At 38.6% G+C, this 12,713-nt stretch overlaps 1 protein-coding gene across 1 annotated transcript in view; it reads left to right on the forward strand.

Annotated features, from left to right (window-relative positions):
• SUGP2 (SURP and G-patch domain containing 2) overlaps positions 1-11,489 on the forward strand; it is a 30,732-nt gene extending 19,243 nt beyond the window's left edge. The window contains exons 7-13 of the mRNA XM_018568410.1: positions 463-574; positions 665-945; positions 1,786-1,847; positions 2,124-2,126; positions 4,812-4,948; positions 6,122-6,248; positions 11,359-11,489. Coding sequence (XP_018423912.1) covers positions 463-574; positions 665-945; positions 1,786-1,847; positions 2,124-2,126; positions 4,812-4,948; positions 6,122-6,248 — 722 coding nt within the window. The 3' untranslated portion in view covers positions 11,359-11,489. The remainder of the gene's footprint in view (positions 1-462; positions 575-664; positions 946-1,785; positions 1,848-2,123; positions 2,127-4,811; positions 4,949-6,121; positions 6,249-11,358) is intronic.
• Positions 11,490-12,713: the final 1,224 nt, after the last annotated feature.

The raw sequence follows: 12,713 nt of genomic DNA on the forward strand, positions 1-12,713 counted from the left end.
CTGCAGAGGTGTTCTACTGAAGCTCATTTAACAGACTTAACTGGAACTAATTAAGCTGCCACTGCTGATCTCCTTTTAGAAAATGCAAATGTTCATGCTATCTCTTTTGTCATTACTTTCTGAGACGCTGACCACAAATTGGAATGCAGATCAGGGAAGTCAGAGCTCCTAATCTGCATGTCGGTTCTAGATCAGTAACTCAAAGTTCTGATGCCATTGGACCAGAATAATAACTATGGAACAAATATTTTTAGATGAAAGGGTCTGCTGTTGCAGCCTCTGTACCTCTCTGCACAAGTTTGCTTTAAATTAACTCTCCCTTGTAAACTTTGCATATCAAATAAAGCACAGTTACCTGACCTGGTGCAGGACTCAGAAGTTGCATCTGATTTATTATATTTCTGTAATAAAAGCATAGGCTTTTAATATTAACCTTTTGAGTTATATTCTTCTTTCTTACAGTTGATGAGAAGACTAAAGATACTGCCATAAAATTAGCTCAATTTGTTGTCCAGATGGGCCCAGAGATTGAAGAATTCAGTATGCAAAACAGCGTAAACAACCCTGATTTTTGGTACGACCTTAAAGTTTTTGCACAATTTAAAAAATGTGTGGATGCAAATTGTCAGACCTAAAGTTTTTTGTTTTTTTTTTCCATATCAAGGTTTTTACGTGAGAAGGATAGCCCAGCATATAAATATTATAAAAGTAAGTTGGCGGAGTTCAAGGAAGAGCAACAGGAAGCCACATCCGATATAGATGATGAACTGGAGGGCGTTAAGACAGGCGATGAAGGTGAAGCTTCTGGTGCAGACGGCGCTTCAGTAGCTGCGTTTAGCCAAATGCCCACTCCATCTAGGCCTCCTATTCTTCGTAAGAGAGTGGCCAAGCTCAAGGTTGGCATGCTTCCAGCCAAAAGAGTGTGTCTTGTGGATGAACCACAGGGTAAGACTGTATTTTCTTCTATAGCCTTTCTGACTGTTTCTTCAGATTTTGAATTTGTCACCCAAGTAGCCCCCAGCAGCCTTTGTGTTTTTTCTTTCCTTTTTCCTTTCATTCTTGACTAAAAATGTAAATAAGAAATTATTCATAACATTTTGCTCTCCTTTTGAGCCAGATTGGGTGCTTGGACTAATATTTTACAGATTCTTTAAAATATCTTCATCTTTGAATGGAACCCCCTGTTTATATAACTAAAAATCTAGCTGAACTTTTCAGGGCTCACTCACACCACAACCCATTGGGTAATGAACGCTAGTGCAATGCGTATTAAAATTCTTAATTACACCACAGTGAACACAGAGCCCTATAGGCACAATTTTTCATTCCTTATGAAGATGTTTAAAGAAACACTACTAAATGCACAATACATTGCACATGCCTTTTGTTAATAAGTCCTTACTCGCACAAGATGTCAGGTCATCAGGTTCACTGAAAATTTAGTAAAATTGCAATCTAAATCGGAAAGCATCCTACTGCCTCCTTAGCTTACCCCTAATGCTCTGGATATATCTTGTCATCTGTGAAATATTTCTGTAAAACAAAGATTATAGATTGTAAAAATACACAAAATTCAGATCTTATAAGCTTTAAAGAAAAAACTGTCCTTTTTTTAAATCTGTGGGTGGAATCCGTGTTTTTTTTCTTCAATTTTATATGCTAATTTCTCCAATTGTTCAATGGCAAATGAGAAACTTAAACATAAGCTTTCCTTTTTACTGTTTCTGGCATGCCACATTGGGGATCAAAGTTTATTTTTCTAACATTTTAATTCTGTGTTTTTAGTTCATGATCCAGTCCGTATTGACTATGAACGTCCCAAGGGTCGTGGGTACAACAGGAGAAAGGTAATGAGAACCTATGTTTTTTAATTTTTTTTCTTTGCATTTTTGCTTTTTGAAAGCAACATCTGAACATAGGACAGTTTACATTGTTCACCAAATACAGCTCGTCAGGCAGGGAAGCGCTGCACATAGAAAAGGGTCAGAGTGAAACCAAAGAATCAAAGTGACTTTGGGAACTATCACATTTGTCAGATGTGGTTTTCTGTATGAGTGGCATGGTGTGCTGCTTGATTTGGTCATGGTAAGCATTAGGGCTGTCATATTTTTACGTTTTTAAAGAAGGTTGGTCTGGGAAGAGAGCAAGTTTGGAGGGTAAGGGAGATGGGTATAGGTTGGACTTTAATTGGAGGAGGGTGTACTAAGGGGCTTGACCACATTGTGTGCTTTTTTTGGGAAGGGGGGGTGGGGACCCATGAGGACAAGTGGGTTGTTGCAGAGGTCTCAGGGTTGGAAAAGAGATGTTTGCATTTGTTACGTGAAGGATATAATTATCCAATAGTGCCATATGGTATAGAATTTTGAGTGAGTACCATTGATAGAGCTAGTAAGGTCCTCCCATGTGTTGAATATTTCCAATGCAATTGAACCGTTGTTGGGGAGATGGGTTTTGCCAGCACACGGGTGCAGGAGTGTGCTGCAATGACCATGTGGATCATGAAAGATTATTTGTATGTTTTGGGCTGAGTACATTATAGTGTAAAATAGAATGCCCAATCTTTGGTTTGGGGTGACCAGTAAATGTTTGGGTGATCGACCTGGGCCTAGAAGGTCTGGAGGAATAGACAAGACCAAAGATGTGGAGAATTTCTCCTTAGGAGGAGCTACATCTCAAGTAGGTATCTGGGAGGGAAGGCTAGAGTGCAACATGCTGGGGGTTCTGTACCAGTGAAAGAGGTATGTTGAGATCTTTTTCCTATGTTTGTAGGGATTAAGTTGAGGCCTAAGAGGTCTACTGACCAGTTGTAGAGGAAGGAGAGGGAATGTTTAACCAGACTGGTGGATAAATATTCTCATTCAAACTAAGTTGTGGCAAGTTCAGATTGCAAAGCCCTGGGGCAAGTATTTAAGGTAGTTTGATAGCTGGAGTATCCCTAGGGGATCTAGTTGGGCAAAGTCAGGGTCTTGGAACATTTGGATAGCTGTCAACCATTAATGAAGTGCGGAGCTCGGTATTTGACTTTGCATCATGGACAGTGGAGCACCTTTTGTGTAGGCCCTGTGGAAAGTTTGGGTTTCCGAGGATGGGGGAGAGGGTAGATATTCCATGAATAGAAAAGGGTGCTGTCCACATGAGTTAGTTTGAAGCTATGGTCAGGTGTTTACAGAACTGGTGTTTAATGGAAGCTCTGAGCTCCAAGAGTATGTTTCATGGTACTGGAGAGGTGGATTGTTCTATGGAGAGCCACTACTTTGTGGATTTCTGTTGAGAACTTGCATTAAATGGGCTGCAATCTGGTGGAACTAAAGTCTGGGATTAACATTCCACAAAAGTTTTTGTTCTGTGTAGGATTGTGTGTTTAATGCGGCTGGTATTTAGGACCATACTACGTTGTTTGAGGATTGATTGTATGGACTTGAAGGATTAGGGAATGCAAATTGGTTCCATTTGATGTTGCTAAAGATTTTGGGTAATGTATTTTAATTTTATTGCATCTCCCCATCAATGAAAATCTATCTATTTATGATGCTATTTTTTAAAGTTGTGATGAGGAAATAAGGTAAATGTTAAAAGTTGTGTTTGGTTTTGGCAGTTGAATGCCTAAATGTTTTCATATGGGTGGAGGACCATTTAAAGGAAAATGTCATCTTAAGTCATAAGGTGTCGTCTGTCAGGGTTAGATTAATGGCCTCTGTCTTTTGGTAGTTAATGTATCATTGGAAAACTCTCCATAGGTAGCTAACACAGCCACATTATGGATGTTGATGTTGCAGTCGCTTAGGAAGAAAAGCAGGTCATCTGCGAATGCAGATATTTTATGTTGGTGTTTGCCTCAAACACTGGTGTCCCCAACCTGGCAATCCTGTCTGGCACAAGTATGTGAATCTGTGGCTGAACAGAATTACAAATCCTTGCTCTGGTAAGACAGTTCACATGGGTGTATTTCAACTGTATATTTAACTGCTTGCCTAGTGATAGACTTAATATAGAACTGACATAGTATGTGCTTTGCTAAATGCATAAAACCATAAATCAGTGCATGCCCCAAAACTGCTGGTAAACCATACAAGTTTCACTCGGCGTCTGTACAAATAAGAATCACTACATTATCCCAGCATGCGCCGTGTTCCATTTGTCCTTTTAAATGCCCCCACTTTGTCGCGTGGATATCAAGGCAATCAAATTTAGTCATGAAGGAATATTGATGGACTGTATTGGCTTACTTGCTTTCCTCTTTAGTTATATCTACTTTTTCATTTTATTTATTCTCATGATAGTTTTCTGTTTTTAGCAACAATGATGGTACTTATAGCAGCAGTAGTAGTAGTATGTGTATTATAGATTTGGTTTATTGATGTACAAGTACATTTTTGTTGTATGGAGTTTTCTTGTGAATTCTTTATGGCACACTGTATGCAGATTGCTGAAATTGTGTATTCCAAGCTCAGCTCCACAGGACAAATAGAGAGTTCTTACAGTTCTCTTTTAACTGATAAGACTTTGCTTTCTTATTTGAATTACCCAGGCTTAAGAGGTTGTTGTTTAAATTTTACAACGCTTTTTCAGTTTTTTCTTACTTAATCCCTACAAAAACTTTTTGAGATTTGGTCTGTTTTGTTATCCACCCACCCGTGTTTTCCAGCCATCCTTTTCAGGCATTGGTGTCCCACTTTACCTATTGGATTACGTTTCTAGCCTTACAGAAATTGCAGTTGCTGCGATAATGACAAATGTACTGTGGGCAGTACTGACATGGTAAGAGCACATATTTCACAAATTTACGCTTTCCTCCTTTTTTGTCTTCACAGAAACCAGCAGATTTAGAGTTTGCTAATAAGAAGTTAACCCAGCAAAATGTGGGTTTTCAGATGCTGAGTAAGATGGGATGGCAAGAAGGTCAAGGACTTGGATCCAGTGGATCTGGAATCAAAAACCCTATAAAAGTGTATGTTTTAGAGAAAAAGGTTTAATGTGATTGTGTATCTGTCAGCCTTTCCTCCAAGGTGCCAAAATGCCCCGTGTTTTCCCCACTTCACCCCCAGAGTGTTTTTTTTTGTTTTTGCTTAAAAGTTAGAACCTGCATGGTTGCCAAGAAAGATACATGAAACCACCAAACTATTGTGTGTTTCCTGAAAGCAGAGCCCCTCTAAAATAAAACAGTAGTTGCAATTTTGTATGCCATACAATATTTTTGCAAGCTTTATATGTTCAGGAAAATACACTAAAATTAATGTTAGTGCACTCGAGGGGGAGGGAGGGCGCTGGGAGGGCACCTGCGAGTTAGGTTAAAGTGGCTGGATAACTCTACAGCCACCCAGATCACTATTAAAGCCATGAGCCTGTTTTTACAAAATAGAAAAAAACTCATGACTGCTCTATAGCTGCAGGATTGTTTTAACCCATTGAAGCTTGGCTGTACCAGACCCATCCAAAGGGCTCAAGGAGATTTAAAAAAAAAAAGACTGCCATATTCAGTGTGTGTTTTGTAAAAGTCATGATTAACCCCTTCTCGTCCACAATCTTTATCTAAAAGTATCCACAGAATGATGCATCATTATGGAGACACATTAACAAATGCCCCTCTTTGAGAACCAGAGAGAGAGTAGTTAACTGACACGCTCATGCCTGCTAAATTTGGCCTAGGTGCCAATAGTCACTAAAGGGTTAATGTGCTTAGTATTACTATCTGTGTTACAAAAGTGTGACAGTGACACTGCTGAATACCAGACAGTTGTAGGCAGAATTTGCTTGTAATATTAGCCTGATGCTTTTCTCCAATATAAACTCCCCCTGGGTTGTTGGTCAAAAACAGTAAAACAAGAAAAGTTCAGTATAGAAACAGGAAGGTATGGACAGTGCACTCTGTTCACAGTATGGGTGTGTGAGTACTCTACTAAAGTTTTCCTTCTGTTATCCAAAGGAAACAGATTCTTCGCACCAATAAAACCAGTGCACTGTTCTATAGAGGGCCAGTCCTTGTGGACGTACATTTCCACTAATTAAACAGCTTTGTTTTCAGTTCGCTGCATATGGCTTGTAATAGCTGAAGAGACAATGGCCGGTAATACAAGAAGTCTAATCATTTTACATCAATAATGGTTTCTGTTACCTTTCTCAGGGGTGCAGTCTCTGCTGGGGAGGGTCTGGGTGGTGAAAGTAAAGAAGCCCCCCAGTCCAATGATGACAACTTTGATGCTTTTCGTCAAAGGATGATGAATATGTACAAGCAAAAAATTTCAAAATAAGTAGGTAAGTTAATTTTATTGTAAACATTGTTTATTATTGTCACCAGTTAGGTCTCATGCACATAAGTGTCTGCGTGCCTTATAACAAGCACTAAAATTCATTTTTTCTTAACCTACTATGTTAAAATCTGATTAGGTGCTATAGGTCGGAAATACCCTGTAATAAATTACAGCCACTTTTTTTTTATTTAGCCAAACGCCATATATGTTTTACTTGCAGGGAAAGAATTTTCTGCAGCACTAATACTGTAAGTGCCTTTAAGTGTATTTCCACTATACCCCACTATGTCTGTTATGTGTTCCCTTTCACACAGTATAAAGAAAAACAATTAGTGACATTAAAGGCATTTCTCCCCCACCCAATGTTAGTGTCAGGACTTGCCTTAACCAGTTGACATCCGCGGTGTTAAACCCCCTTCCCATCCAGGCCATTTTTCAGTATTCAGCGCTGCGGTACTTTGACTGACATTTATTCCGTCATGCAGCGCTGTACTGAAATGAATTTTATACCCTTTTTTGGGGACAGATGGATCTTTCTTTTGGTGGTATTTATTCACCACTGGGGTTTTTATTTTTTTACTATATTAAGGAAAAATTACCGAAATTTAAAAAAAAAAAACAGTTTGCCCTATATTAAATGATAAAACATTTATTACCCAATTTTTTGGTAAAATATAAAAGACGGGGTCACGTCGGGTAAAAACGTTTGCGGCGATATGTAACGCGTAGCGCAATTGTAATTTTTGCGCGCTGGGGCACCGGACGCGTATTTACGTTTATAGTGCATAAACGTGGGGGTGGGATCAGCTTCTTCTCTCTGGGTATAGCAGCCAGATGACTGACAGGTGTATGCGGACGATCTTCCTCCTTACTGTCCTTTTCAGCTGTCCTTCCAGCGCTGGTGCGGTTCTCCGATCCAGCGCTGACTCCTCCTATCCTCCTCTTCTCATGTCCCACGGTGACTGTGCGGGTGCTCGCTGCTCCATAGACTAAAGGTGGCCATACACTTTACAACCATCGCAAGACCTTAGTCTTGCGATGGTTGTAAAGTAATTTAAAAAACGTACGATCTGCCCATCTTGGACAGGCAGATCGGGCTTCCGATGACCGCAATGCTGAACGGGCAGTGTGCGCATGTGCACACCGGCCCGTGCGGCATTGATCTTACGATCATGCTAAAAACCAGCCGAAAATCGTACGATTCTCGGCTGGTTTTCTAGCATGCTCCTTAGACAAAAGACGTGCGACCATAGAGTAGAAACGGTCGCACGTCTTCATTCACACTGCACGATTCTCGTACGATCGCGGGATTTCCCGCGATTCTCATACGAGAATCGTGCAGTGTATGGGTACCTTTACCTTGTCTCTCCTCGTCTCCCGGCCGAACATCTGAACTGCGCATGTGCCCGCCCCAAGATCCTTTGCGGCCGCCCGAAACTTCAGATGTTCGGAGGGGAGCGCGCGGCGAAGACGCAGGTAAGTTTAAACCTCTTTTGAAAGGTTTTGGGGGGTTTGTTTTTTTCAAGTTTTTGCATATATCTATTGCTTGTTAGCAGTAGATAAATGCAAAACAACTGAGGCTTTAATGACCCTTTTAAATAAAAAGTTCTTGCCTTTTTTAGATATTTTGTTGCAACAGGCAACATGACTAAATCAAAGTTTTTCAGTAATTTTTGTCCTTTCAGAAAGACTAAGAACTGAAATTTGAGGATTGTGTTTCTCTCAATAAATGGCATACCATGTAGGAGCCAGGGTTGTACTCCTGTAACCCTTTGATAGGAAAGGCAGTGTTCAAATGTACTTTACAAAGTTATATTGAAATGAACCAGGACAGTACAGAGTTACCACAAATTTCTCACAAACCCGCCTCACATTACAAAAAAGTAGAAATGTTTACCCTTAAGCCATGTAGAAACCGAATCCCAAATAAAGGCAGTTTAAACTGCAAGCATTTTTACTTTTTTTTTTTTTTTAGCTTATGCAACGTGAATGGAAACATGTAACAAATGTAAAATAGGTGTTATCCCAATTTGGCTGCAAAAGAGGAAATACACTTTAAAGAACATCTCCAGGAATTTGAAAGGTTAACCCTCTGCAATGGTTAACGTTTCAAATTCCTAGAGTTCCTCTAAGTTTTCTACAGTTATTGTGGAGCAGAAAGCTAAAGTGCACCTGTGTCCAGACTATAGTAAAGGAGCCTTTAAACAAGCCATTCATAACCAATCTGGCTGCTTGTTCTGGGAAGTAATTCTCACAAATCACAAGACTCAAGTCTGTTTTCAGTCTATTTAATTTTTTAACAACCACAAAGAAGTGCACAAACATTCAGACAGTAACACACAGGTATATTCAACAAAATCTGTATAATATAGTGTAAAACATACTTTGATTAAACTATACCTGTGGAATCAGATTTCCCTTTTCTGTAATACTGGCATTGCTATCACCATACCACCTATGAAGTAAATCCTAAGATTTAGAAGCACTCCTTGAGAAAATTGTAACTTCATCTGGAACAACCCTACACTTTTATTGACGGAACAGGCAGGATAAGGGTAGTTAAAAGGAGAAAAAAAGAGGAAAACAAGAAGTAGAAAAAACAGGACAAGAAGAGAAAGAAGCACCAAAAAAGGAAGAGTGGAGGACAACAGACCACCAACAAAACACGGGCCTGCCCCCCTTCCCTCTGGACAAAACAGTATTGGAGAAGAGGCCACAAGAAATGGGCAACCATTTTACCAGGAGTGGACCCATCTATTCAACAAGGCCAGGTCTGGCATCCCATGTCAGTCAAGGAGATCCCAAAACTACCTGAAGCCCAGAAGGCTCCCATATTCCGTGGAAAAGTTAATTCCAGCCAATAGTACCAAGTGTTCTTGAAGTTCTCATTCTGTTGCCTGAGGGCCACGGTCAGCTCCTCCATGATACAAAGGTCTTATTCAGTCTGTTTTTATGATGGCATTTACATATGAACATGAGTGTTCTTAGGCGATCGTGAAGAGGTTCTTGTTTGGCGGGGATTGGGTTTTTTTTTTTTTTTTTTTTGCTTTTCTCAGGTGTCTTTAGGCTTAAAGCAGAACTAAGCAGAGAGTGAAATGCACTTTGAGGATGAAATGCTTTAGTTTACTACTTGTTCAGAATATATCATTACTTTAGTGTTCATAGTCTGGGCACAGGTTCACTTTTAGGATTACCATTGGAAAGATTGAAAGAAAATATATGGGAAAATAAAGAGGGTATGTGGCTGTTAAAAAAAACAAAACAAAAAACCCCAGACATATTTATTGAATCCCTATGCTAAATAAATCACAAGGTGCACAGCTTAGAACATTTCCATGTAAACATGCATGTCTGTTTGTTTTCTTTTTCATGGCTGTTATTTTGAAGATCTCTGCTTATTGAGTTTATTTGTATCCTCTTTGGCATCTTCTATAAATAAAGAATAGATTACAAAATATTCTGTGGAGATTACCAGATGGTTTTGAATCAGTTAGGGTTTATTTTCTTCTTTTTAAGGTCACTTGTGTTTCGCACAACCTGTTTTGAAGGTAGGGTGACCTTTTATGGTGATCACTGTGTACCTTTTTCCTCACACTGGAGCTTTTCAGGCTAACAGTGGTATATAATGGAACACCCAACAGAATTTGAAACTGATTTGGGAACCATTACCTTACACAGTGATGTGAGCGCTCAAAACATGCACTTTACCAGTTTTGTGCTGGACCATTTGAGGTCATGTGGTGATTTGGTGTTTAAGAACTTCAAGAGCAAAGTGGTAAAAGTAAATTATTTTTTAATGCCAAAAGTACTGGCTCTAGGACAACCCGCTTCTATATTTTTGTGGGGAGCCTAGAACTTTTTTCAGCAATCAAGACCATGTCATCTCCATTATATTTAGTGTTTCACTTTTAATGGAGTTCAGACTGCATTGTTTTTCCTCTTGCTTAACCTTTTATTATTCAGTGCTCCTTTTGTTGAGACTGTATAAAATATTAATATTTAATGCCTGTAATTCTGCTTGATTCTTTCATGAAATGTTTGCAGATGTTTTTAGGCATTATAAGACTTATCTACATTTATTTCTTTTTTTGAGGGTGGGGAATTGTGATTGTCATAAGATGGCATTGTGTTTTTTTAGAATGCATATACAACATCTATTTATTTATTTTTTAAATCTGCTTTTCGTGGCAGATACTGAAGGTGACTTCATCTTAAATATTATTTTTCTCGAAAACCAAGCTTTTATATGCCATGGATAGCAAAGCAATGTCTTCTGTAATAAATGTTTTTCCTTACTTTCTCATTTTACGATTTGTAAACATTTAAAAGATAGGTGTATAAACCTTTTTTCTTTTAAGGTTTCCTACTAGTTTCTATGAAGTTGTTAGCCTGCAGCAAGAGCTCACCATTGTGCATGAAAGCCCATTGTTTCTGTTAAGGAAAAGGGCCCTTTTACTTCCTCCCGGAGTTATGCTCTGTATCTGCTTGAGATGTTGTGGTTTTCACAATACAGCAGTGCAAGGGCATAGACTAGTATCCGATGTGTGGGAAATCTTTGGGTTGGAGCATGTTGTTTTGGGAATGGTCCAAGTATCTAAGCTCCACAAATGTTACAAATATATAGGAATGTAGAATAAAGTGTACAAAATTTGCAGACATTTTACATTTTTATTTTGAAATCTTTATCGGTTCAAAGGCAAAGGGTATTATTTACAGGGGATCCCTGTTAAGGAACCTGGCAATTTTGTCTTTTATCCTTTAAAAATTAAGCATGTCACTATTGAAAGATTTTTTTTTTTATTATTTTTTGGGGTTTTTGCAACCATGCTGGTGGTCAGGTGTACATCACATGGTTTATTTTTTTTGAGATACTTGGCCCATATTGCACAGGACTTCGCTTGTGTGATAATGTTTTGGTGCCAAATATTTTTTTTTTTTTTTATCATTGGGCAAAATTTATTTTTAAAACAAACTTTGAATCATTCAGTCTGACTTTGCCCTTTTTATGGCAAATAATTCCCTGGAGGCTTGGTGTGGTCTTTTTTGTATTTGTTGAATTTGTTTCCCGCATTGAAGCATTCACATTTTCTTTTTCCTTTCAATTTTGCAGGAACGTCAGGACTACAGAAATCCATAACTTCTGTGTATTCTGGGTCTGATGTTGTGACCCTGTAGCATAGTATGCAGACCAAAATAATCACTGTCTGCTTGTAACTTGTTTTTCCTTCTTGTGAACTATAAGATAGTGTTTTTTGTTTTTGTTCTTTTAATTTTTTTGTAGTTCTGCAGAAAAGGTGTCTTCCTATTCTATGCTTTATCTTAAGTTGATTTGTTTTTTAAAATGTACAATGATTTCATTATTAAAAATGTCAGCCTTTTAATTTGCTCATAATACACATTTCACATTGATTTTCACTTTTTATTTGAAAGAGGCCCTCTGCTTCATTCCTCTGCCTAATACAAGGCTGCACTTACTTTGTGGGCCCTTTTCTAGTTACAGGACAGGCGTTATATTGTAAACCGTACTAGCTAGAGTAGTAGGTTTCCTTCCACAGAAAAAAAATTGTTTTATAGCAGTGCCAGCCAGTGGCAAAAGGGCTGTGGAAGGTGCTCCAGTCTGTGCTATACAGAGGTAACTTTTTGTTCAATGTAGACATTTTATTTAAGAAATGTAAGTATATGTGTTATGAATACATATTTGTAGACTATAAAAATGTGTTAAACAATTGACATGTCTTCAGCAGCCAAATCTGACACCTGTGCTAGGTTTGATAGTCCAGAGTAGACCATAGTCGCATTACTACAAAATATTGTGGTTTTTGCCACAATTTGTGGTCACCTGCAGTTTAACTGATTGCTCCACGACAGATAAATCCTAGGACAAAAATCGGTGAATCAGCTCACACCACCATATTAGATGTTATTATGGTATCGAACTGAAGAGACTGCCAGTGGAACGGTCTTAACTATTTTCCAATACTATGTCCCATCAGGTTCCCCACAAACATTCTAGTACATTTATATTCTATTTGTAGATATAAAACCTGTGGAGGAGAACATATTGTGAAAGGGTCATTTAAGCCAAAAAAAAAAAAATTATATTCCAGTTGAAGGCTGATGCATGCGAGTTAAAAAAGATTGTCATGGAAATAAAAAAAAGAAATCCCAAAGGCTACCACTGGTGACCTCATTTTGATGAGGTTTTCTTGCTGATCCTATGACTTAATTTCTCCAAGTAATTTGGCAAAACATACAGCCAGTGTAGTTAGAACTCTTGATCTAGTTACATCTTTTAGGCCATGGATGCCTATAGCTTTAAAGCATTAGGATCAGCGTGGCAGCCAGGCAGCTAGTGTTTTTTTAGAATGTGAGGGTAAAGGTGTCATCCCCCATATTTTTGCAATGACTAGTGTGCCCATGTGCTTCTTATATAATGAAGAATACGCTACCTATGTTGAAATTAAC

Source organism: Nanorana parkeri, unplaced genomic scaffold (genome assembly GCF_000935625.1).
Source record: "Nanorana parkeri isolate BGI_ZX_2015 unplaced genomic scaffold, ASM93562v1 scaffold1183, whole genome shotgun sequence".
Classification (NCBI taxonomy): domain Eukaryota; kingdom Metazoa; phylum Chordata; class Amphibia; order Anura; family Dicroglossidae; genus Nanorana; species Nanorana parkeri.